At 40.0% G+C, this 26,934-nt stretch overlaps 1 protein-coding gene across 2 annotated transcripts in view; it reads right to left on the reverse strand.

Annotated features, from left to right (window-relative positions):
- The window catches only part of LOC115785247 (speckle-type POZ protein-like), a 101,184-nt gene that overhangs the window by 54,983 nt on the left and 19,267 nt on the right, over window positions 1–26,934 (reverse strand). For both annotated transcript variants that reach the window (XM_030736778.1, XM_030736779.1), the window contains exon 3: window positions 42–236. In XM_030736778.1, the coding sequence (XP_030592638.1) occupies window positions 42–119 (78 nt within the window). In that variant the 5' untranslated portion in view covers window positions 120–236. The remainder of the gene's footprint in view (window positions 1–41; window positions 237–26,934) is intronic.

The following is a 26,934-nucleotide window of genomic DNA, read 5'->3' on the forward strand; positions in this document are numbered from 1 at the left end:
AATGCATTGGGGGAAAAAAATAAAAGTCATGCATCCCTCACCTGAGTATAACACCAGCTCTCAGCCACAGGGCTGCTGGACATTTCTGCCGGGGGTGGGGGGCTTGGCACTCTGGACATTGCCAGCGTTGATGCTGAGAGTGCTGAGTCGGGCAGTAGCACCAGCCAGATGTGGGATGAGGTGGTATGAGGGAGGAAAGGTCCAATAATCAGTCAAGCTGGCCGCCTGTTAAACCCCTGCCATACAGAGAACAGCAGAAAGATGAATCCAGTACAACACAATGCCCAGACTCCAAAATAGCTACAGGCTCCCTGTAGGAAGACAGAAACAGAGCCATTAAACTACTCTGACTTTAAACTAGCAGAACACATAACTATGAAAATCTGTGACCTTGTGCACGCCTTGTGTGTATGCGTCTGTCTTTGTACATGTCACTGCAATTCCTAATTAAATGGTTAGTCTAATTGAGCGGTATTTCCCAGTAAGTAGGAAGTAAGGGCTCTGAATTCATTTGTTTTAAGAGTCTTTGGCAGTCAAAGCACAGCAGCAGCATGCACTCAGCTTCAATGAGGGAAGCCTTCCTTTATCTGCACGTGGTTTTGTCTTTGTTTTGCTTTGGGATGAACAGAGTGCTGTGCCAGCCATCTGATTCCAGCCAGGCTGCACCCATCCGCTGTGGCTCTAAGTGAAGGGCAGGACTTAAGACTTTCATCTCAAGCCGCCAGTCTGTACTCAAAACACACACACACACACACACACACACACACACACACACACACACACACACGCACACACACACACACACACACACAGACACACACACAAGGTTGCACTCTACTTTCAAAAGACCAAGAAAGGTCACAGTTTTGTTTGATAAGTACCTGCGGTACAGATTTGGACTGTAATGGCTACATTACCTCTCAGTTTCCATTTGTGGCAAAAAGGAATTTCCTCATTATTCTTTTTTTTCTAATTTTTGTTCCGTTCTATACTAGCAGTCTCATGGGATTGAACATCTTACTGAAAAATAAAAAGGAATATGCACAGTTTGGTTTCAAAGTGTAATTTCTCTGCTGTCTAAATCTCTCATTTCCTCTCGTCTCATTCCCTTATGCTCCTTTCAAGTTCCTCTCCACAAATTTCATACCTAAGTCATCAAGGTCTCAAGATCTGGCTTTTCTCACTCAACCTGCAAGTCCCCCTGATCTCTTGCCAGAGAAACCCTTCTACTCCATTGCTTAATTAGTGTCTGATTGAAAGAGAAGTTCAGGACCTGAGAAAACTTGGCAGAAACAGAGTACTGGACCGAGAATGCAGAGAGACAGCAAAAAAAAAAAAAAAAAATGAAGGAAAGGGGTAAAAAGAAAGAGGAACCTCTGTCTTGGTGAGTGGATTGGAAACAGACGAGGAGACACCCAGGCCTCAGCAGCTCTAGAACTAGACACAACTTAATTAATGTTTAGCGATAACACCTGCATCCGATCATCTCAATTCAGTGCCCCCTTTTCTTCTTTTGTGTCACTTGTATCTGATGAAAACACTGGTGGCATTTTCGCTCAGTAAAACAATAAAATATTAATCAAAAAAAGTTGGGAGAAAAAGGCTGCACTGATTTGCAATTTAAATTACCTGAGACTTCCTGGCAATTAATTAAAGTCTATATGAGTGAGTGAGGGTGAATTTTTACATGCATGTGTGTTACTCTCTGTGTGTCATCACTCTGGTATTGTATCACAGTATATCCAAGGCACAATTTACCAAGTGCTTTTCTTGCATCCTGTCCCTTAAAAGAGCACCATGAACACCAAGTAATCACAGGAAATCAATTTAAGAAAACATGACAATACTGGCAGCACTGCTAACAGCCTCACAGCTTTCTAAATACACCCAGATGACACTTAACCAGAATAAAACTAGGGATTTTTTTCCATGCTTTTCATGACAAACATCAAGAGCAAAGCGGTAGGAGAAAAGAAGCAATAACAACTGAGAGATGGAGGAGATGTGTGCTAATCATAGGACTCCCTCAGGAGAAATGTCTTCAGACAGTTCATTTGTCATGGGAATCTGAAGATGACAGTGTGAATGGAAGGAATGACTAATAGGTGATAATGCATATGATGTAGAGAAAATAAATATTGTCACATTACAGTGTATGGCAGGCAGAGATTTACAAAGACTGTGCTCTCCCAGAGGCAATTAAAAGACAAAAGAAAGAGGTAATGGAGGTGCTGTGGTTCAGATAAGGACTGAAGAATTTGTTGCAGCTATTTGGTTGCCATCAGCACCTCCAAGGTTGGATAAAAAGCAGTGAAAATTAGGATGAGGATAAGAGATGCTTAGAGAGAGAGAGAGAGAGAGAGAGAGAGAGAGAGAGAGAGAGAGAGAGAGAGAAATACAGAAAGACGGCAAACAAGTTCAGATTCTGCAGGGTATACATCAAAATTTCTTTGCCAGCAAATACAGCAAACTAAAGAACAGTGTATTATATTGCAACAAAGCATACAAAGGCTGTACTAGGCATACTGCATTGTGAAGACTAAATATCCTGCCCTTGTTCACCACTACAATTTTTGAGGGTTGTTGTAGTATTGAATGCCACTAAAGTAAGAGGTTCTATTTTAAACCCTGAACAACTAATGTCCCAAGCTGAGTAATGGATGGTTTTCTCATCCAATTCATAGGCTGTATAAAAATGGATGGAACCACCAATATGTCACCCAGTGGTTTGTAAACTGCCATTTTGAAGCCTCAGTTTTAATATTATGGCCATTGCCATTCTGTTTTGTTTTGTTTTTTTTATGCCAAAAGTGAGCATATTTGGAGTGCTAAGTTATAAGATAAGACTACCAGGCCTGGTTAATAGTGCATTTATAGAGTGTAAGGTTGCAACACACAGTCACAGAAACCTGTAAAACCTAGGTGACTGCAAGTGACCTAGTAGTCCACCTGTAACCTAAAGTGGTCAAGTCATAATAATGCTAAAGTTAAATGTTCATAACCATTTTGAAGAGGTGAGTTTGTTTAAAAATTTGCCCCTCTACAGTTGTTTATATCTGCTGTAAACCTGGGCATTTTAGCATGCAAGTCTATGGGGACTGACTCATTTGTGAGACTAATAAAGGCATTCTTGATTCTTGATTCATTTTTTGGAGCAATCTGCCATCGTTTGAGTAACTGGAAATAAGAACCTGTTTCTGGCACTTCTGCATGAGCCTTATTATAGAGCCCTAGATGCTGCCCCTCTGGTCTTAACCTATTTTGCACTTAGAATGGTTATAACAGTTCCATCGAGAACAGAAAGTGCATGGCAGAATGTTTATTTATTTAAATGCTATTATCACAACATCTTGATTACCAAGGCCCATCATTGCTTGAGGCTGAAGTTGCGCAACACCCTCGGCACCAAAACATCTTGCAACCATTCATTTTTCAACCTATGGCTCTTTTCAAGAAGTCAATTCATGTTTTAATACACTTTCTTACTTTATGTTTACATAAAATGGTTTATGTCTCGTCACACTTACACTTAATTAATCTTACATGATATACAAGAGTGTATCAGCTCAATGATATTCAAATTTCCCATTTTTTTACATTTCAGGACCATGGATAGTGCACAACTAGAAGAAGAAATAACCAACCAACCATATAAGCAGAACAGATGGAGGCCACAGGTCAAAATTCAGTAATACGCTTGGTTACAAGCATGACTTTATGTATGTGTCTCCTAAGGTCATGCCACCATTTTTTACTGTCCTTCCCCTTACTGCATTTACCTTGTCCACAATTATGTTAAAGATGTCCCTTTCAAATGAGACCTTAAAACCAAAGTGTAGTCTGCAGAAAAGCATGAAAGAAGTATGATTGTATGTTTTTTGTATGTATAATGTAGGTGTGACTGTGTAGGAAAAGGGAGCGAGAGAGGATGGGGAACCTCCAGCCCACATTCTCATCCCATGCCTGCTTTCAGAAAGGTAGGCCAGATGAGGAGAGTGAGACCTGGAGCCCATTTATATTCATTACAGAAAGACAGTCTGCTCTCACTCTACCAGTCCAGTCACCATCTCTCTCCATCTCTCTGTCACATCCTTCAACACACCAGGGAAGAGAGTCTGACAAACCAAAAGACAGATAGATTCAACTTCCTCTGCATAAACAAGAGGTAAGTGAGGTGCTGCTGCATCTGCCTCTGCCATCAGGATGAGAGCTAGAGGCCACCAGCTGTCCAGATTCTCAGACTGTTACAGCTCCGCGGTATGCTGGAACCACATCACTAACATGTTACAAACTAAGTTAATGCATTACACTCAGCTCATGGTGTAATAATGCCTGTGCTGTGATATTCACTCCATCTGTAAATTTTACGTGGTGATAGCATATTCTGTGCATATGTTACCTCCATCTGCAAATCTGATAATGTGAAGAGCTTACAATGCATATTTACACTCGAGGACACATTTCTGTTCATTTGTTTTTCCATCTGTGCTTGTGACAATCTGAATAGCTGGTGATGCACATCGTTTGCACAGCCTTCCCAACCTGCAAGTCTGTCAGTGAAAACAATGCATATTTAGCTTGTTTATTTTCAATATGTTTAGCTGTTGAGGCATTATTTTTTACAACTTTTTCAAAAAGAAAAACATGTATTTATGCTGATAAAAAATTCTTAACAGTACCAAAGAAAAATAAAGTTTGTCTGGATTAAATGCTCATGCATCTAAGGCCAATTTGAGATTTAGACTATTTAAAATCATTTTAACTGGACTTGTTTTGACCCATTACTCAAATCAAAAGGGTTTCTCCTGCATATAATATTAACATGCATGTTGAGTATGCTCATGTGATTCAGTTCAATTACTGATTTTCCTCTTTCTTTTGACTGTAGATAGATAGGGCTTATCAATTAACTCATAGCACTCATGCATAGCCATGGGGGAGGCACAGGCCAGTTTATTCCTAGTGCCAGTCCCAAGCCTGGATAAATGAGAAGGGTTGCATCAGTAAGGGCATCCAGCGTAAAATCCAAATCAAACATGCAAATCGTCAAGAATGAGATTCCCATAGCAGATCAGTCGAGGTCCCGGTTAATAATGGCCACCCCCCCATGACGTTGGCCAACAGGGTGCTACGGTTGGTGAAAGACAAAGGAAAAGGAGAGGGGGAATGCATGTTAGAAGGCAGTGAGAGAGGAGTGTGGAGAGAGACTCTAAATGTAGGGACTATGACTGGTAAAGTGAAAGAGCTAGCTGATATGATGGAGAGAAGAAAGGTAGGTGTACTGTATGTGCAGGAGACTAGATGGAGCATTGGAGGTGGATTCAAGCTATTCTACCATCGAGTAGATCTGAAGTGAAATAGAGTAGGGGTAATCTTGAAGGAAAGGTTTGTGAATAGTGTGGTGGAGGTGAAGAGAGTGTCAGACAGGAGTTTGAAGCTGGAAACCAAAAGGGTGATACGGAATGATGTCAGCGCATATGTTCCACAGGTTGGATGTCAGTTAGAAGAGAAAGACAAATTCTGGAGTAAGTTGGATGAAATGGTAGAGTTTCCCCAGGGAGGCGTAAGTGGTAACTGGAACAGAGGTGATCAGGAGGTGTTGGATAGGTATAGTGCTAAGGAAAGAAATGCAAAGGACAAACGGAAGTGGATTTTGTGAAATGGATGGAGATGGCTGGAAGAGAGAAGAACACAGGGTGACATACAAGACTGAAGGAAATCCCACACAGGTGGACTATGTCTTATGCAGAAGGTGCAATCCGAAAGCGATAGGAGACTGCAAGGTGATGTCAGGACTGAATGTAGCTACTCAGCATTAGATTGCCTCAGCTCTTGGCATTCAGTTGGACATTATTTGACATGTAATACCCCCTTAAATATTGTTGCAAAGTACCACAGCCCCATTGTGATGTCATTGGCACAACAGCACAATGCACTGTACCACACTGAAAAAACTCCACAGGAAGTTCTTTCAGTCAAGAAACATGAAATATAGCACAATCACCCAATGTGACTGAGCACCGGCGGGATCTGTTGAAGCAAAATCCACGGAGGCTTCACCCTGCAACAACACGCAAAGATCTGCTTCCAACATCCTGGTGCCAGATACTGCAGTACATCCTAGAGGTCCCATATTCATACCATGATAGGTCAGAGTTGATTCGGCAACAGGAGGTTAACCTGTGCAATATTAGGCAGGTTGTTATAATGTTGGATGATCAGTCTATGATATTTTCACAGATCAATAATTTGGAATCATGGTGACTGTGGCTACAGAGCCAGTCATAACCTAACAGTATTCTTGGCAGTCCGGTGGGGTACCTATTCCAGTGGAATACTACTATAATACTAATTAACTCATACAGCCAGGGACCATTGCTGTATTTCACATTTTCCTTATGCTTTCTCTGCTGTCACAACCAAATACCACCAAAAGCACAAACAAAAATACAAATTCTGTAGCTTTGCTATCCCTAGATATAAATGTCAAAAAACCTAATCTACAGTTACTATCACCACCATTTTAGAGTATGAACACCACCTACATTTTAAAATGAGATTTTCTTTAAACAAGTATTAATTAAATTGTCAAGATACTCTGATTTTACAATACATTTTCATTCTAAAGATAAACACACATTACCGTGGCCATATAAAGTATCATAGGAAATTATATCAATCGATTTGTGTGAAGAGGTTAAGCTTATGTGATAAATCCTTCAGTATGACCATATGGTAGGGACTTCAAGCAACTTGGTCTACTTTGAAATAGGAGTGACAGAGCAGACAAACAAAAAGCCTTCTGGAATTCATTACAGCTATCGCAGAGTCTCAAAAACAGAAAATATATTCATTATACAACATAAAAAAAAACAAAAACTAAAAACACATTCTACACGCAAGCACAAAAGCACACAAACACAATCAGGCTGTCTCCATCTTAATTCCCTCAACATGCAAAATGAAAGGGAAATCTCAAATATATGGAGCCATCAACTATCCACTCCCTTAGAGAAACAGGTGTCAAGGTGCTGAGACATCGCCACCAGGTGGACAGGGGGTGGAGGTGCATGATTTGGCTGCTGGTGCTGCAAAAAAAAAAAAAAGTCTGTCACAGTAGGGATCCTGGAGTGTTTAGAGGGTCACCTTGTGCAACAACAGGCACAGAGCAAAACAGTGAGGTATACAGACAGGCTGCAGAGTTTAGAGGGACAGACTACAAAGACTGAAAACCTGCCAGAAAACTGAGGTTAAGTGACGGAGAGCTGCAGAGTTTAACGTATGTGTGACGCATTTCTGAACGTAAGTCAAATGCCCACATGCTAGCTCACAGCTCAGAATCAGTCCCATGCTCTTCTAACACCACCGCACTCCACTTCCCTCCAGCTCTGGTGAGCAGTCTGACAGAGTTAATCAAGCCTGTTCATTATAATATCAGATTTCATAAAAAAGCTTATAGGCAGTATGTGCAAATACATCTGGAGGATCAGCAAGACTGATCAAGTGAAGTAGTCGACCCCCATTGCTAAAACACAGACAGATGGCTGGAGGTGCACGTCCTGTCAAATAAGTACATTCACATGGAAGAAGTAATCCTAAGTCTTCATTATGAGAGATTCTGGATTTGTAACAGAAATTAATGGCAAAAAAATTTAAAGTATGTGAGCTGCAGGAATGACTGGCAGGCAAAACAGGAAAAGGGAGAAGCCTCTCAGAGCTGAGAGAAAGAACAAGTCTAGATGTGGAGCATGTATAAAAACACTGTAAAACAGTGTCTGTCCATCTTGCCCGAGGCAGTGCTGATAGTCCTGACACTCACTCAGAGAAAGAAAAAGAGAGTGAAAACAGGGATAAGAGAAGGCCAGGAACAGCGGGCACACATGCATGACAGAGCTGAGCATGAATTCAGCGCTGGAGTGTGTCGGATCCAGGGCCGCAGGAGGTGTGATGGATTAAGAGGCACTGGCAGAGACAGAGGTCCTCCCTGAACCGTGGAGCAAACTCCAGCGAAACATCACTATCCCTCTCCATATCACCAGTGGTCTTTTCTCACTCTCTCTCTCTCTCTTTCTCTATTTTTCACAGTTTCCTTCTCTCTTCACTTTTTAAACCATCTAAACTCTCCAATTTTCTCTTCTCTGAAACCCCCTCAAGATTGCTATAAAACCAGGCAAGCATGCCTTGCTACACACCTTGCTTTAGACCCCCATCATTCAGGTGGCATTCCCTACTTTAGAAGATTTGAAATAAGAAAAGTATTACTGCAGCCAAGATAACAAAAGCGCTATATCAGCAAATAAAATGAGAAAGCTTAGCTCAAAACAATAAAGTTGATAACCTCAGCTGCATTACAACACATTAGGTATACCTATGTGAGCGAATGCATCGTTTTGTACTATCTTCCTACTTCATGGTGTTGCTATAGGCATGCCAAAGAACAATCACATGTTCAGTACAGAAGAGGAAGTTACATCTTCCATAGCGGTGGAGTTCCAAACCTCCTCTGGCATTAACATCAGCACAAAATCTGTGCACTGGGAGCTTCATGGTATGAGTTTCAATGCCTGAGCAGCTCCTGTTTGTGTAAAGTGTAGATGGCCCAGTACTTTTGTGCATATACCGTACTACCAAGGCTGAAAGACAAGAGGAGAATATTTTGTCAGCATTTGCTCTTTTCCATCATCCTCTCTTAAGCCCCCCCCCACCTCTCCATCATATTCTGATCTTTACCAAATCTCTGCATTGCTCTTCTGTTGCAGACTGGACCAGCTGCTATGTGACTCAGTGTGTATAGAGGTTTGAACCCAAATCCAGCAGCACTCCCTGCCTAAACCAAAAAGAGTAGTCTGAAGCTGACTATGTCCTGCTATTCGAGGCTGTGCAAAAGTCTTGAGCCACCCTTTAGTTGATTATATTTTGCTAGGAAAATCGGAAACAGTAATTTACTGACACGTGCAAACATACACAGAAATATAGGCAAAAATAGAGTTTGTACAATTCTAATGAGCTTCAAAATCAATATTTGGTGTGATCACTTTTATTCTTCTACACAGCCTGAACTTTTTTAGGCAAGTTTTCCTCTAATTGCTTTAAGTACACTACAGGAATAGTTTTTCAGGCTTCTTGAAGGACATTCCAAAGCTCTTCTTTGGATGTGTTTGGATTTGTTACATTCTCTGTCAAGATGATCCCACACTGTTTCAATTATGTTGAGGTCTGGGCTCTAGGGTGTTCAATCCATGACTGATAGTGTTTCATTGTGTGTTTTTCTATCCCGGTATACTGCATTGGCATGTTTGGAATCACTGTCACACTGAGAAATTACGCCATTGCCGATCAGATGCTTTCCAGATGGTATTGCATATATGGACAAAAATCTGATGGCACTTTTATGTGTTCATAATTCCATCAATTTTAACAAGATCCCTGATACCACAGGTTGAAATGCAGCCCCAAACAATAACAGAGCCTCCACCATGTTTTACAGATGGCTGCAGAGACTCAGTGTTGTATATCTCTCTCTCCCTCCCTCCCTTAATGGATTCTTGACAGCCATGTTTTCATTGAGACCATTTCTGATGAGGCTTCAGTGAACAGCAGATGGGTCAGGTGAAGGGCCAGATGCCTCTCTCAGGTCTTGTGTCAGGTCTTTCCTGGATTTATTTTTCCTATTTCTTAAGGGCATAACTTTCAGATACAGATACTGTAAATAAATGTTTAGGCCTGTCAATTCTTTTGTTGTCCACCTGTCCAGTTTCCTAAAATTAAAAAAAAATTATTTTTTTTTTTTTGGTTTGTTTTTGTTTTTTGAGGACACACTGCACACCACATCAAGATATTTTAGGCTTATAGATCTTTGGGAAACACCTTATCTTATGCTTGAATGTTTCATAGGTCTGTGTTAAGTGACTTAAAACACAACATTCCTCTGAAAATGGTCAAGTACAATGATCAAACTGTAAATGAGTGAAAAAGCAGCCAATGTCCAAAGAAAGTCATTGAAAGACCTTCAGAAAGCCTGGACAGCTATTTCCCAAGACCACTTTAAAAATTACAAAAAGGTTTGGCTCCTTGGAAGCAAATTATAAAAAAATGGGAGGCGATTTAAGACATTTGCACAGTACTATGTGAGAAAGGGCAACCTCATGATTGTCCCAGCAGTAGTTAAATTTTGTGTGTCAAAATGGCTGTAGTCTCCCAAAGTTCATATATTTTTTGCACAAAGATGTAATGTGTGAATAAATATCTGAAAGTACATGGTTGGTATACTTTCTTGCACATGCCAGTTGCAATTGCAAACTGAAATAGATCCCATTCCATTCTGATCAGACCAACCTGCAAGAAAGAAGGACTTTTCTCACATATGCAGTGAGTTTAGCAAGTGGTTTAGACACACAACCCTTGTAAATAATGCCTTATGAGCACTGTGCCATCCCATACTGAATTTTTATGTGCCACATCTAAAGCCTCTCAGGCTACACTCACACATTTTGTCCTTGTACACTTCTCCAGTGTGATCAATTAGCTCTATATACTTACTGACACCACAAGTGACAAACTAACACTCCTACTAAGCTCAGACACACACAAAGACACGCAGCAGAAACAGTCAAACCCACTGTGAAAATTTGAGTTCTGAAAAAATAAAAATTATATACTCAGACAGACATCAAACCACAGTGGGCCCATGTTGCCAAGATAACAACAGAGAAAAGCTTTCTAAATGACAAAATGATATTGGCTGCAGCAAGTCCATAGCTCTTTCACGATCTTCTTTTCCAGTGCCCAAAGCAAAGTCCGTCTTAGTATCAAAATAAAGATCTTTTTTTGGCAATGCATGTCCTTCCATCTCTGAAGTAAGCTGATACAAAAATTATTTGTGCAACGTTTTCATACACCCACTGAGGTAAGGCTTCAGCGGGTGTATGAAAACCCCACTTCCGAGCCATAACTGTTCTGGATGTGCTCTTACGTATAACTCTCCCTGTTTAATTTGTGCCCTGCAGTGGCTCGCCGCATGAAGTTTCAGTCTCATGAAGTGAGCTGAGCTTGAAGCAAAAGGAAGGAATGAATGGAGAGAGACAGAGTTGTTTTGTTACCGCACTCAGTGCAATGATGCAATTTGTAATTAAAATGCAAATGGAACGACAGGGAGTCTCTCTTCACCTTGTTTTCACTTTACACCAACATTCTCAGGGGAGGCTGATCTCTGCCCGGGATCTATGTATCCAAGCCAGTAAATCAATTTTTATATGAAGCGCTGAAATCAATTTGAGATTTAGGCTATACAAAAACTGAAGTACAAGCCACTGTTTAGCTGAGCGAAAACTCGAGATGCATGGATGGACACATCCAGCCTATGGCTATAAAAACATTTTTTACTTTGCTATGATGATGTGTGAGGGATTTTAAAAGCTCAAATCCCCAAATTGAAGACTAAAAGCAATTATTCAGCAACAAGAAAACACAAGAACACGTCTGACATGTCCACCATTGACCTGTCTCTGTTTTGACTATAGCTTATCACAAAAGGTGGTTCAAGCATCCCCTAAGCTTCAATCTCAACAAACAACAAAGATAAACACTGTGGAATGAATCATTTGAGGGAGTTTTTTATCAAAAGTGTGCCTGACAGAGAAAGCGATGGAGAGGAGGCGTTTTTTAGTGGTTGTCCTTCAGCATGACTTTGTCATGTAACACATTTCCAGCTCAATTATCTGCATCCAGTGGATTTCAAACACATTTAGCAAGGACCAGAGAGCTTGGTAATTAGCAGGATCCCTGGCTCATAAGGGGACCAAAAACAAAGCCTGTCTTTAGCTCTATCTTTATCCCCTTCGCTTGTCTAATCTCTTCTGATCCTTCTCTCTTCACAGAGGGTGCTGGACATCATGTATGCACTCCATCAGTATCTTCGTATGCCAACAGGTTTCAGCTTTTCTGGACCAAAGCATGTTGCAAAATGAGAAACTTAGAATAGGCTTAGAAATAAGTAAATGAGGACTGTTAAACTGTATCACACATAAAACCCATTTAATTAAAAAAAAATCATCAAAACTATCAATTTAAAATTGTTTCTTGCATCCCAAAAAACTACAAGCACAGAAATATTACATTTACCCTCCACTTTGTTAGATACACCTTACTAGTACTGAACCCCTTTCGCCTTCACAACTGCCTTAATTATTTATGGCACAGATTCAGCAAGGTGCTGGAAACATTCCTCTGAGATTTTGGTCCATATTAATATGATAGCATCACACGGTTGCTAAACATTTGTCAGCTACACATCCATGATACGAATCTGCCATTACAGTACATCCCAAAGGAGCTCTATTCAATTGAGATCTGCTGAGTGTCGAGGCCATTTGAGAACAGTGGGCTCTCTCTCATGTTCAAGAAACAAGTTTAAGATTATTTAAGCGTTGTTGCATGGTGCGGTTTCCTGCTGGATGCAGCCATCAGACGATGGGTACACTCTGGTCATAAAGGGATGAAGATGGTCAGCAACAATACTTAGATAGGCTGTGGCATTTAGCCGATGTTCAGTTGTACTCAGGGGCCCAGGGTGTACCAACAAAATATCACCCACCCCTAACACCATCACCAATGGCCTGAACAAGTGATACAAGGCAGGATAGATCCATGCTTTCATGTTCACACCAAATTCTGACCCTACCACCAAAATGTTGCAGTAGCAATTGAGACTCAACAAGCTGGTAAACATTTTTCCAATCTTCTGTTTGGTGAGGCCTCTGCAAATTTTAACCTCAGCTTCCTGTTATTAGCTGCTAGAGGTGGCACCTGGTGTGCTATTGTAGCTCATCTGTTTCAAGGTTCCACATGTGCATTCAGAGATGCTCTTCTGTATACCTTGAATGTAGTGAGTGTTTTTTTGAGATACTTTTTTTTCTTTTTTCCCTAGACCATTCACTGTGAACGACTAGAGACATTTGTGTAGGATATTCCCAAGAGATGAGCAGATGAGTCTGAACTACTCAGACCAGCCAGTCTGGCACCACCAACATGAGAGAACTTCTGCAGATGGCATGTTTCACACTCATACTGGAAATCTGAGGCATGCAGTAAACTGTGGTGCCCCAGTATTGCTCAGCACCACATCAGACAGGGTTCCCCTCAGCCATACAAACTGAGGCCTCTCTGACAAGACGGTCAGCAATCCAGGAGACAGTAGAAGTGGTCACACCCATCCAGAGCAGTTTCTCACTGAGCAGAGGTGGTTGCATGGTATTAAAGGCACTGGAAAAATCAAAAACCATGATTCTCACATGCCACCAGTATCATCCAGGTGAGAGTGAGCACACTGCAACAGGTAAGTGACTGCATCACCCACCTCCACACGAGGCTGGTAAGCAAACTGAAGAGGGTTGAGAGCATGTTTTACGTGCAAGCTAAGCTGGGCCAGAACCAGTCTCTCCAGCACCTTCATTGCATGTGATGTCAAGACAACTGGTCTGAAATCATTAAGGCCAGAAGAGGTTGCTTTCATTGGTAACAGCACTGCATACCTAAATGCATTAAGCTGGTGCCATGTGATTGGCTGATTAGATATTTGAGTAAACAAATATCTAATCAACTTATAAAGTGTTAGGAGCGCAAATCCTCACAGAACCTTGTCTGTGGAGTAGAACAGGAGGTCATGTATAAAAAAAAAAAAAAAAAAACTTCACCAACCTCTTAATGCACTATTGTGTGAACCACAAGGAATATTGAATATCTGATCAAATATACAACTGGTGCATTTCATACAAAACCTTGATAAAGTATTAATAATTACTGTGCAACACAGATTGATTCAGCATTCAAAGTATTTCATGACATTGTTAGAATTCAAAGTATTAAGACCATATCAGACTATGAATGTCCACCTACTTTCCATTTTCTTTTCCATTTTAATTATGGTTTGAAATCCAAGTAGCTTTCTGTGCATCTCCAGACACTCACATTTTAATTTCAGCAAGGAATAATTTCATCATCCTTCACAATCTTCACCATGGTGCTCTGTCCAGAATGTATGCCAATACCTAGACTGAACAATTTGATCTGAGTTTGAATTCAGTGTTTTATACATTTAAGTACCATAAAGCCAAAAAAGAAATTTTGTAGAAAGAAAAAAAAAAAACAGTGGTTTGCTAGCAATTCTAAGATGACAGTGGTGACCAACATAATGATGTTCAAAATCTCTCAGTAAATTACTGTGTTTAATGTGTTTAGTACATAGAAAGAGTGGTGCATAAGGAAGGAAGCAATTTCAGGCACAATGAGATTTTCCACTGCTGTTTTTTTTTTCCTCCTTACATTCCCTCCTTCCTCTCCAACAATTATAATGACATACTCTGCCAGCAGCAGTACAAGTTACTGAATTTGTGAGATGTCATCTTCAGAGCCAGGTGTGTCATGCAGGCAACAGGGGAGAGAAAAAAAAAAAAGAGTATAAGTACAATGACAACACATCGTGTGAATTCATTCAACTAAAGCCCACTGACACTGGAGAGGGGGAAAAGATAATATACTAGAATTTTTAAAACCTGTCCTCAAATACCAAGTGCCAGAGACCATTCACTAATTTACTTTGCTTTCGTCTACACTTTACACAACGCATATTGGTCTAAAGGAAAAGAACTGGGAAAACCATCAGTGAAACAAATATCAATGAAAAGCAAACATGTTTCTTGTGAAGTAGATACATCACTACTGTTGTGTCCCCATTAGCATACAGTACTTCTATCCCACGTGGATACACGCACACGAGCAGCCAATTAAGATCAGCTGTTCACTTAATGTGTCATACTGTCACATCACTGTGCAGCAATATTGAGATCAAGGGCACTCTTATGTCATCGAGGGTCAAAATGGGATTCTTCCACACAACCACTCATCTTTGCCTTGGGGAACAATATTCCTGCTTCTTACTAGATGTCATGTCTAATCTCCCTCTCCCTGAAGAAGTGAACAATTGAGACCATTCAGCAGTAACCACTGAAGCAGACAGTTACAGTACAGGGTCACCATACGCAATAGTCCGGGGTAATATTTTCTTGAGACTGTCCTCCCAATGGAAATTGGTACAATTGGTGGCCAAGAACAAAGATTCAACAAATGTTAACAAGAACAGTCCAAGACTGCATATCTCCACCAAGGATGAAAACTGCTTCCAAACCATGCATGAGCTGAATCCCTGGCTCCAGAGAGATATCTGGATCTGGATGAAATGCATTAAATTTCTTAAAAATGTAAAGATGCTGTCTCCTAATCTTTCGTATTTCAATTTGATATGCACTTGAGAATATGTGAATGACTAATTTTTACAAATTTTACTTAATCTCAAAATAGTAAAAAGTCCTTCCAAAAATATCTGGCTCCAGAACCAGATATGGATCAACTCTAAAAGTAGATTAATTCAAAGCTTGGCCAAACCCCAACTCTGGTAAAGTATTTGTAACTATTTGAACAATCCAGCAAAAAGGCAGACCAGTCACATAACTTCTCCTGTGGAGAATATTGGGTAGGACCACGGCAATGCTTTCTCCCATACCTAAATCTTAACCACAGTTAATAAAAAACACAAAACAGATGTTTTTCTCCAATAGGGACTTTTTTGGATTGGCACAAAGATATAATATCTGGCTGATTGGGGCACCTCAAAAGTAGTGTCTAAAATGAGCATTGTGATTCTTAGAAGTAAGATATGCCTCAAAAATCAGGCAAATTTAAAACAATGTTAAAACAAAGAAATACACTTTGAAATAATATAATGCACATCCTCATATTATACCACCACAGGTACTTTATATTCAATGAGAGAATGCATCATAACAATTATTTATCATAAACTGTCAAACACATTTTAAAAGAAGGTTCATTGCTTTTCTTATTTGATAGAGATACAGATTTCACAGAAATATACTAAAACCAGGCAGAGTCTCACAGGCCACTAAGGAGATTTGGAGACAGATGCAGTGTGTTCTCTGTCTTATTGCTTTGCTGTTGCTCTTTTCAGTAAAAGGAAAGGAAAGGAAAGGTAGCTGTGCTAATAAGTTCAGTTCCATCCATCGGTTGCACACGGTACGACAAGGGTTACTCCTTTGTGTGCCCCGACGTCACTCTGCTTCCCAATTACCACATTTATACACACACAGACACACACACACACACTCATTTATATTCAGGGAGAATTTTAAATGCTCTTCATTAAATTCCTAAAAGATGGACCAACTCTTAAAATCAAAAGTGATCTTCTCACCTTTTACACATTGTTATATATACATTAAAGAGCACAGATATTATACAGTGAGGGCTGAAAATTAGCCATTTCACTCGGCAAAGTGTCAAACCACAGTCTTAATAATAAGAATGGAAACTCATGTAGTACTAACAGACAAAAACACGGCTGGTCAGATAAAACATTAACAGCATGGATCCAAAAACTTTTAAAAAGAGAACTGTCAGCAAAAAAAGGTCAGGTAAATGAGCATGAATCTGTACTTTAACACAAGTGTTCCCTACCATCGTTAACTAATTTGCATAATCAAAAAGTTGAATATTTCAGTTGCAGGGAATATAGTTTGCTAATGTAGTTTCAATAAATTTTTGGTGTTTTCTCTTTAGAAAAGATATGACATTCAAAATGCTAAAATTTCAAAAGTTTCGACTTAAATGTAATTTTCAGCTGACATTTTCAGTATTTACTCGTAGGAACCCAAGTCGAGATAGTGGTGGGTGCAGGGTGCCTGCAGACGAACATCGCTGTTTGTCTCCTGGCACCTAAATGCCAAACTCTATCCTTGCACCACTGAAGTGGAAGAGACTGTAAAGTTGCAGCCAAAAGCGATACCATACAACAGGAAATATGTCATATCATCTGTATTAATCAGCCAGCATTCTGATTGGAGATCAGTTCATTACCTGCACAACGGCGCTCACAGAAAGTCAGCACTGGGAGAATCAAATCCAAATTCCCACGAGACTATTAAGATAACACCCACAAAATAAATGCTGGTGTTAGTAAAGGTGACAAAACCTTGTGAGTCACCCTCCAAATCTAAGCCTTCCTAATTTGTGTTAAGGTTACATGTGTTCCCCTTAGTATTCTCTGCAGCACTGAGCCTTTTGGAGGGTCATCAGATGTTGCCTGGTACCACAGTCAGTTCTGAAAACAGAAAATGCCAGGCAGATAAAGCTGCTAGACTACCACAAACACACACATTCACACTTACACACAACACACACACAGTGACATTTCAGATCTTCACAGTAAATCTGGGACCATAACCAACAGTTATGCTCTGAATTGAAGCCTCCCTAATTCATCTCCTTCTCTTTCACTATCTCTGAGAGCACTCCTGCCACTATCAAACTTTTAGCGCTAAAACTCTTCTTCGCCTGTTCCGCCATTTGAAATTACTCACATTAACCATTTCAAATGTTTTGTCTTTTGTCTAAATGGCCTTTGTTGAATGACGCCTTTGGTGAAGACCCCCTCTGAGATTATCACTCTCTAATGAAGTCATTTGAGTCAGGCAGGCACATTCCAATCTCTGAACAGCCAATCAAAAGCACCAGAGAGACTCTCTGCTCTGGCACATGCCAGGATGGTGGCAACAGTAGACAGTGATGGACTTAGAGATGGAGGCAGATAAGAAAAGAGAACAACAAGTCTAAAAAAGAAAAAAAAAACCCAACACATGAGACAGACACCATTCATTAATAAAGATACATATATAAACATAATAAATATGCAAACATGATTTAAGATGAAAATGAAGGAGGGGTGTAAAGGGAAGGAAGATATAAAAGGCAGGAATACAACTTGGCACAAAATGAGATGGTGATAGGACTTATCATTTTCTTGCACAGAATAATGTTACCAATAAGAAAGAGTAAGGGAGAGAGAAAGCAAGAAATGTCCTGACAGCCAAAAACCAAGAACGCAAACACGAAACCCAGACGTCAAAACAAATTAGATTTCAGTCCATGCAACTTTCGACACACGTTGGACTTGTCTGGATGAGCTATTTTCTTCAGATTCACACAAAAGAATTTTTCAAACAGAAATATTTCATTGCAGTTTTGACAGTGAGATATCACTATCTAGTTAATTACAATCATAATGGTATTCACAAGAGCTCCACCAAAGTAATTTTTTTAAAGCACTCCCTGGTTTAGATTCTCTGGTGTGGTCACTTTTTGTCACTTAAATATCTCAAACTATTTTGGTGCCCTTACAGAGAGAAGTGTGACAGGAACAAAATCAGACACAGTGAAGAATGGAAGATCTAACAATAGAAGAAAATGAAAAACGTAAAGTGCTGCTGGACAATAAACAAGCATGAACCTCTCCAGTCACACATGTCCAGTATTGTACTGGTTGTATGTATGGCGTCAATCTGAATTTGGGTTACTTGTAGGTATCCAATCAGTCAGCTCATTGGTATCTTAGTATCTGCCAGACATTGCACCAGTTCGATAGGCTGACAATTACTTATTAGCTACTTACTTACTAGTACACTCAAGTACATTTTTACTAATTGTTAGCTTTAACAGGCTATTTTTTAATACATGACAACCACTGCCTCATTCTAAATTGGTAAAATTGAATACCTATTGCTGTCCATTTCTTAAAACTGAATATAACTAATGGGAAGAGATTACACTTTTGCAATACAATGAGTCCTGTGAAAGTAGAATGATCACAAATTACAAAAGCTCCCAGGGACTTACCTGAGGTCAAAAAAGAACAACACACCAGGACAATCTAATCTTCTAGATCTGAGTTGAAGTAATTTGTAATCATCTCCTTCTAGTAAACAGATACAGAAACAATTTAGAGCTTAGTAATAAATCAGGATAGACAGGCCTCTGATGGGTGTCTAAATATACACCGAGCATTAAAGATACACTATACTGCCAAAAGTATTTGCTCGCCTGCCTTCACACACATATGAATTTGAGTGACATCCCAATCTTAATCCATAGGGTTTAATATGACAATGGCCACCCTTTGCAGCTATAACAGCTTAAACTCTTCTGAGAAGGCTTTACACAAAGTTTAGGAGTGTTTATGGGAATTTTTGTCCATTCTTCCAGAAGCACATTTGTGAGGTTAGACACTGATGTTGGACGAGAAGGCCTGGCTCGCAGTCTCCGCTCTAATTTATCCCAAAGGTGTTTTATCAGGTTGAGGACTGTGCAAGTCAGTCAAGTTCTTCCACACCAAACTTGTTCATCCATGTCTTTATGGACCTGCTTTGTGCACTGATGTGCAGTCACGTTGGAACAATAAGGGGCCATCTCCAAACTGTTCCCATAAAGTTGGTAGCATGAAATTGTCCAAAATGTCTTGGTACGCTGAAGCATTAAGAGTTCCTTTCATTGGAACTAAAGGGCTGAGCCCAGCGTCCTTTACGCCACTCCACTCAATGCTTTTGCATGTAGTGATTGATTCTGCAGAAAGTTGGTGACCTCGGCACACTATGCACCTCAGCATTTGCTGACCCCGCTCTGTCATTTTACGTGGCCTACTACTTTGTGGCTGAGTTGCTGTCATTTCCAATTGCTTCCACTTTGTAATAACACCATTAACAGTCGACTGTGAATTTTTAATGGTAAGTAAATTTCATCCCTGGACTTGCTGCACAGGTGGCATCTTATCACAGTACCATGCTGGAATTTGCTGAGCTCCTGAGAGCGACCCATTCTTTCACAAATGTTTGTAGAAGCAGTCTGCATGCCTAGGTGCTTGGCTTCATAACCTGTGACCATGGAAGGGATTGGAACACCTGAATTCAATGATTTTGATGCGTGAATGAATACTTTTGGCAATATAGTGTATATCAGTGAACTATACTGGTAAAGAGCAAAAATCATATTTGACATAAATTTGGCCAATTTATGTCATCGGGACATCAAGTTCTCTGTCACAGACCCAAATTTATGTCAACGATCATCACTGGCAATGAGAGCTAGGTTTCTGGGTATGACTCAAAAACCAAACACCAGTTTTTTTAGTAAAACAGGCCACAGCTTCCAAGCCTGAAGGAGGCACATCAGTTCAGAGTTGTAGCAAGGAGCATGTTCCTTATTGTGGTACAGACAGACTGTCAATGAGGCCATGGCATTGTGCCATCATGGCACTGTCTGCCCACTCATGGCAGAGAGTTTTATAGTCACACCAATAGAACAGTATCTTGCCACCAGCCCTACTGAGCAGGTCTGGCTCCCTGCAACTGATCTGCATGAGATCTGTCGTCTTCTCCAAAATGAAACTCAAATTTAGTGGTCACCATTTTGCCATAGCAAAGAAGATTCCACCATATAAGGGTATCAAAAAAAACAAAATGAAAAATACAGTGGTTCAAATAAGAAACAAAAAATATGGCTATTACTGGATTTCTAAAAAATATATATATATATTATGCACCACTATCTGGTGCAGATACGAGTTCTCATCTGCTGGGATGTTTCTTTAAACTTCAATCATGAACTAAAAGCTCAACAGAGCTCCATTTAAACATGATCTACATAAAAGCAAACAATCAAATAAGGCACACTAAGGAAATTAGTTTGTATCCAAGTATGGCATTGTATTAGCAGCGAGAGTCCACCTCATGTCCTTGAGAGGCAGTTTTTTTTTTTTGTTTGTTTTTTTTTTTCCACGACTGACAGCTAGCAGTGACAGTCTGCAGAGTTATGAGAAAAAACAAGAAAACACAAGACAGTCAGCTACAAATCAAAAAAGGAAGAAAAATAAAGGCAAGAAAGCAAGCAAACAAGTAAGTGAGAAAGAAATAAAATGAAGATACAGGGAATATTATAAAGCCAGTCTTATTCAAGAGTCAAGGCATGCGTGCCCTATCAAAAGGAACCCTACCGGAGGAAAAATATAAATAAAACACAATCATTAACCAGCTCTGCCACACTTAACAAGGAGCTCAGAGAGATGAGGGAGGAGGCATAAGTGTGGGGAGCCGCAGGGTTACCGCAGCAACTGAAATTAGAGCCTAGGATAACAAGAGAAATGAGAATGTGTGGGATGACCCAGGTGAGGCAGACCAAGATGGGGAATAGACAGAAGATGAGGGGGCAAAAAGAAAAAGATTCAAAGACAGAATAACAGATCTACTTTCATTTTGATGAGTACCACTTATACAACAGTGTAATAAAACACCTACCAGCATTTAATTTATTTTAAAACCTTAAAAAGAGATGTCAGCAGCTTATTCACCTGATGCATCAGATAACCATAAATATGCTCTCCTGTAGCGTGACATCATCTTGATTTTTTTCTTAAATGCACAAGCTGAAGAATTATACTAACTCTGTGGGAACTGAAGCCACATACCAGTGCATAATAAATCATTATAACTTTCACTTCCGGTTATTAATTAAGTCAATTTTATTTGTATGGCCCTTAGTCAAAATGAATCTCAAAGGATTTCTCAATACCCACACTATAAAAAGAAATTTAAAAAATGCCTTCAAACCTCAGATCCTCACTGAAAAAGAGGCAAATCTCCAACAAACACTTAATGAAGTAAAAGCATAAGAAAACTGGCAGCACTGGTGACACCAAGGGGATCACAAGAGGCCACAGCTTCCAGAAAATTCTCACTGGCTACTCTCATGACTAAAATAAAACTGATGCAGATTGGTGAACTGCCCAACCGGTCGCGGCAGATGACTGCCCCTCCCTGAGCCTGGTTCTGCTGGAGGTTTCTTCCTGTTAAAAGGGAGTTTTTCCTTTCCACTGTCACCAAGTGCTGCTCATAGGGGGTCGTTTTGACTGTTGGGTTTTCTCTGTATTATTGTAGGGTCTTTACCCACAATACAAAGCGCCTTGAGGCGACTGTTTGTTGTGATTTGGCGCTATATAAATAAAACTGAATTGAATTGAACTTCATTCACTAAAACGCAAAAATCACAGTCCAAGTGCTGACACAGGACGGTGCACTGAAAGTCTGCCTCATAAGCAGCAGCAGCAACACATTCCCAGACCAAAAAGTGAATTTGTGACTGTGCATCCCAGATAATGAAATGGATGGCTACAGAGTAATGTTATTTGGATAAATAATAATAATGTACAATACTGATACATTATGGTAGTTTTTGGTACAATATGTATACACCAAGTTAGGAGTAACATCATTATCAAATAATGATCTCCTAAAAAAGTAGCACTCGGATCTTCTACTTCATTCACAAGTAGCAACACTGTCATTTTTAAAATACTCAATTACATGTACTAAGTCCTACTTTTCAAGTCTTGCTTAAATACAGGTTAAGTATCAGTAAAAAACTTAGAGTGTAAAAGTACAAGCCAATTTCCAAATAAGCTGAGACTGAAAAATGTACATCAAAGAATCAAAGGCAGTGATAAGTAAAATCACTGAAATCTTATACTGCATTGAAAATATGGCATAGACAGCATATGAAATGCTGAAACAGGGAATTTTTTTTTCTCAAAAGCATATACAGCATATAAGCATATACAGTATGCTCATTTTGATTCTGATACTAGCAATGTGATTCAAAAAAGCTGGGACAGGAGCATGTTTGCCACTATGTTACATCATCTCTTCTTTTACCAAGACTGTTAGCATTTGGGAAGTGAGGAGACCACTTGGGAAAGCAAGATGTTTTCCCATTGTTGTTTGAGTCAGAATTTCAGCTGCTCACCAGTCTGGCACTTTCTTTGTTGTATTTCCCATTTCATAATGAGCTAAATGTATTCAACGAGTGATAAGTCTGGACTTAAGCCATGGCTGTACAACATAGCTGAGCAGCAACTACACAACGCAGAATGTGGTTTGGCATTGTCATAATAAAACAACAAAAAAAAGTAAGTCATTTTAATGTGAAAACTGGAATGCAGCATGTGCTGCTATAAAACCTGCATATATCATTGAGCATTAATGGTGCCTTCACAGATGTGAAAGTTACCCATTCCCAGTGGTGGCCAAAGAACTGACATTCTGTACTTAAGTAGAAGTACAAGTACTTGTGTTAAAAACTACTCTGGTAAAAGTTGAAGTACTGGTTCAACGTCTGTACTCAAGTAAAAGTAAAAAAGTACAGGCTCTGAAATCTACTCAAAGTAAGAAAGTAAAAGTAGCTCCTTGGAGGACGTTTCTACCTCTTTCTTACATCTTTCTCCGTCTGAGTGAAGTTATCGCTCATTTTTTGCTCTCCCTTAAAATACAGCAGCTGTTCTTTTAGCTAGCAGACACACTGTGACACTGTGTGACAAACTGCAGACACTTTTTTTGTCCTTTACATTTTCTGTCACTCATTTTCCTCACCATTCCGGCGTGCAGCCTCTATGTAAAGCGCAACTTCCCCTGGCTCTTTCCGGTCTCCGAGCGAGCGTTGCAGGAGCCTCTCCCTCTACCGTGTGGGGTGTCTGTTTCCTCCCTCCCACCCTGTTGTTGTGACTTCCAAGAAAAAACCCGCTCGCAATCAGAAGCCGGCTCCCGCACTGACCGGAAATGCAAACGTTCCTCAGACGCATTAAACCTCAAGTAACGAGCTTGTTTTGAAAATGTAAGAAGTAGAAAGTACAGATACTTGTGTAAAAATGTAGTGAGTAAAAGTACAGTACTTAAGTACAGTAACGAAGTATTTGTACTTCGTTACTGTCCACCACTGCCCATTCCATATATGCCAATAAATCCTTATATCATCACAGATGCTGGTTTTGAAATGTGTGCTAATAACAAGCTCGATTTCCTCTCCTTTTTTAATTCAAAGCAATGTGACATCCACTATTTCAGATTTTAATTAGACTATGGGATAGCACATCTGAAAGGACCTTAGTCCCACAGAGGGCAGTGTTGTTTCTATGTTTGCTTTCTATGTGTTTTTATCCTTTGCATACCAGTCTTAGCTTATCTGTGTGGATGTAACAACAAAGCATGTTCTGAGCCCATGCAGTGATTTACCCAGAAAAGGGCAGGATTTTGCATACAGAGACTTTTCCTGATTCTCTGAATCTTTTCATTTCAGTTCAGTTTTATTTACATAGCACCCACTCACAACAACAGTCGCTCCAAGGTTGTTTAAATCGCAAGGTAAAGATCTTACAATACTAGACAGAAAACTGGCAGCCATCTGTCACAACCAAATGGGGTGTAATGGGGAAAAGAGAAGATAGAATAGAGAAAAAAAGGACGAAACAAACTATGGGAAGGGGTAGACAAAATTTAATGACATGCAGCAGAATGAAAAAGAAATGCTCAGTGCATCAATCATTTAATTATATTACATACAGCAGATAAAGAAAACCCCAATTTTTTGATAATTTTACACAGTAAATACATGAAAAGGATATATCAGTATGCAATTCCTAAATTCCAATATTAACACAGTTTTCAGCTAACCTATATACATAGAGCCCTCACGGTGATGCCATGAAAGATTTCTGGAGTCAACACTGTTTACTAGAGCTACTTAACTCTAAATGAATATGATAAATAACAATCTTTATAATACTGATAGATTTGAAAAAAATCATCTAACCATAGCTGACAGTTATGAATTTAGCCCTTTATCTAGCATCTTTGTTAGTCTGCTTGGAAGTTGGCAAGAGACAGATAATGCCAACTGGAGGCTGGCAGTTTATAAGGTCTGAGTGTTAAGACCTTAAATGCCAATATTTGTCCCAAGGGGAGGAATAATTAAGGCGTAAAGATTTAAAAGGCTTGTCACATATGGCTGGCCAGCTGTCACATCTGTCTATTCATATTCATACCGGTAACAACTAGGCCTGTACTAAAGCAGCAACAGAGGATGTAATGGCTGGGCATTAAATGTCAGCAGACTGGGCTACAATATAACTAAAGACTTCCACAAGAAAGCACCCTGAATGAGGAGAAGCCTGGCATTTAAAACAATTCACAAGCTCCACTTCTCAATTTAGACATTCACTCCCAAGTGGGATGTTTCAAAAAGATCTATTCCCTATGGCTATACTTCACACATTCCCAGTTTTAAGTGTTGTGGGAAGCAGCACTACAGAACCAGCAGAGGGGGCACAGTATTGCAGACTTGCTATATTGCCAAAAGTATTCACTTGTCTGCCTTCACATCATATGAACTTGAGTGACATCCTATTCTTAATCCATAGGGTTTAAAATGATGTCAGCCCACCCTTTGCAGCTATAACAGCTTCAACTCTTCCTCAAGGTTAAGGAGTGTGTTTATGGGAATTTTTTGACCATTCTTCCAGAAGTGCATTTGTGAGGTCAGACACTGATGTTGGATGAGAAGGCCTGTCTCGCAGTCTCCGCTCTAATTCATCCCAAAGGTGTTCTATCAGGTTGAGGTCAGGACTGTGTGCAGGCCAGTCAAGTTCTTCCACACCAAACTTGCTCATTATAGACTTTATAGACCTTGCTTTGTGCACTGGTGCGCAGTCAGGTTGGATCAGGAAGGGGCCATGCCTACACTGTTCCCACAAAGTTAGGAGCATGAAATTGTCCAAATTGTCTTGGTATGCTGAAGAATTAAGAGTTCCTTTCCCTGGAACTAAGAGGCTGAGCCAACTCCTGAAAAACAACCCCACAACATACCCCCCCCCCCCCCCCCCTCCCCCCCCCTCCCCTCCATCAAACTTTACATTTGGCACAGTGCACTCAGACAAGTACCATCCTCCTGGCAACTGCCAAACCCAGACTCATCCATCGGACTGCCAGCAGGAGATGCGCAATTCAGCACTCTAGAGTCTAGAATTTGGAGGTCTGTAGAGATAGACTGCAGAAAATTGATGCTTCCTGTGCACCTTAGCATCCGCTGACCCCGCTCTGTGATTACTGCATACCACGCTGGAATTCACTGAGCTCCTGAGAGTAACCCGGTCTTTCACAAATGTTTGTAGAAGCAGTCTGCATGCCTTAGGTGTTTGATTTTATACACCTGTGGCCATGGAAATGATTGGAAGACCTGAATTCAAATATCTGGATGGGTAAGTGAATACTTATGGCAATATAATGTAACTCAGAAGCAAGATTTAAGATTGGCAAGTTTCCCTTTTTACAGCAGCAGGGTGACCTCTACATGCAAATACCTGGCAAATATCTGCACTGCCATCGCTGCGTAAACCACTGAACTTGCTTGTCCCAGGAGCACACTTTCACATCTTTTATTAAACCATGGCGTAAATGCACCCTTCTATCACATCTAACCTCTTGCTTTCACTTCCTTTTCTCCTGGTATCTTTTAAAGATAAACATAATCTATACCAAGTACTCTTACTTGACTTGGATAAATTATAAACTAAAAACTGTAAACTATCATAGCCTTTCATTTTTTTGTTATCATATGGGAAGAGTTTGAAACCTTTGTCATTTAGGTATGACTGCTTCCTGTTCAGACATCAAACTGCATGCTGAGGCAAAAGAAAAAGAGAATTTCTGCATTTGGATAATAAAGGCGTGACTTTATGGCCTTTACAGACTTCAATCAGCTTGTTTTGGTCCAAATCATAGAACAAGTTGTTTCTTTGTTGCATTTATTGAACGGTTACTTTATGATAACCGTAGACAATTTTCAATTCAGCCATAATTTATCAACAAAAGCCATGTGGGAGGCAAATTATTCAAAAGAAATCCAATTTTAGTCCATATCACTTTAGCTGAGCTTTGTGGGCTTGAAGTCTTGGATCTTTGTTTATACAGAGCTTTAAAAATTTTCTTATGCTCTTTCAGAGTTTAGAAATATCCATGAATTGGAAAAAAGCATTTTACTGCGTCTCCAGTCCACATTTGCCCTTTTTTCATTTTGTTATGCTTGGCTTTTCAAGCATGAGTAAGTACAGACTATCAGATGACAATATTCTCCTTACAGCTATAAAACTGCAGTTCAGGGTCACTTTTTGAAAATGAAGGTCTAACTCCTGAAAATCTATGCTGCTGCTGCTGC

This window comes from Archocentrus centrarchus, chromosome 8 (genome assembly GCF_007364275.1).
Source record: "Archocentrus centrarchus isolate MPI-CPG fArcCen1 chromosome 8, fArcCen1, whole genome shotgun sequence".
In the NCBI taxonomy this organism is placed as follows: Eukaryota; Metazoa; Chordata; class Actinopteri; order Cichliformes; family Cichlidae; genus Archocentrus; species Archocentrus centrarchus.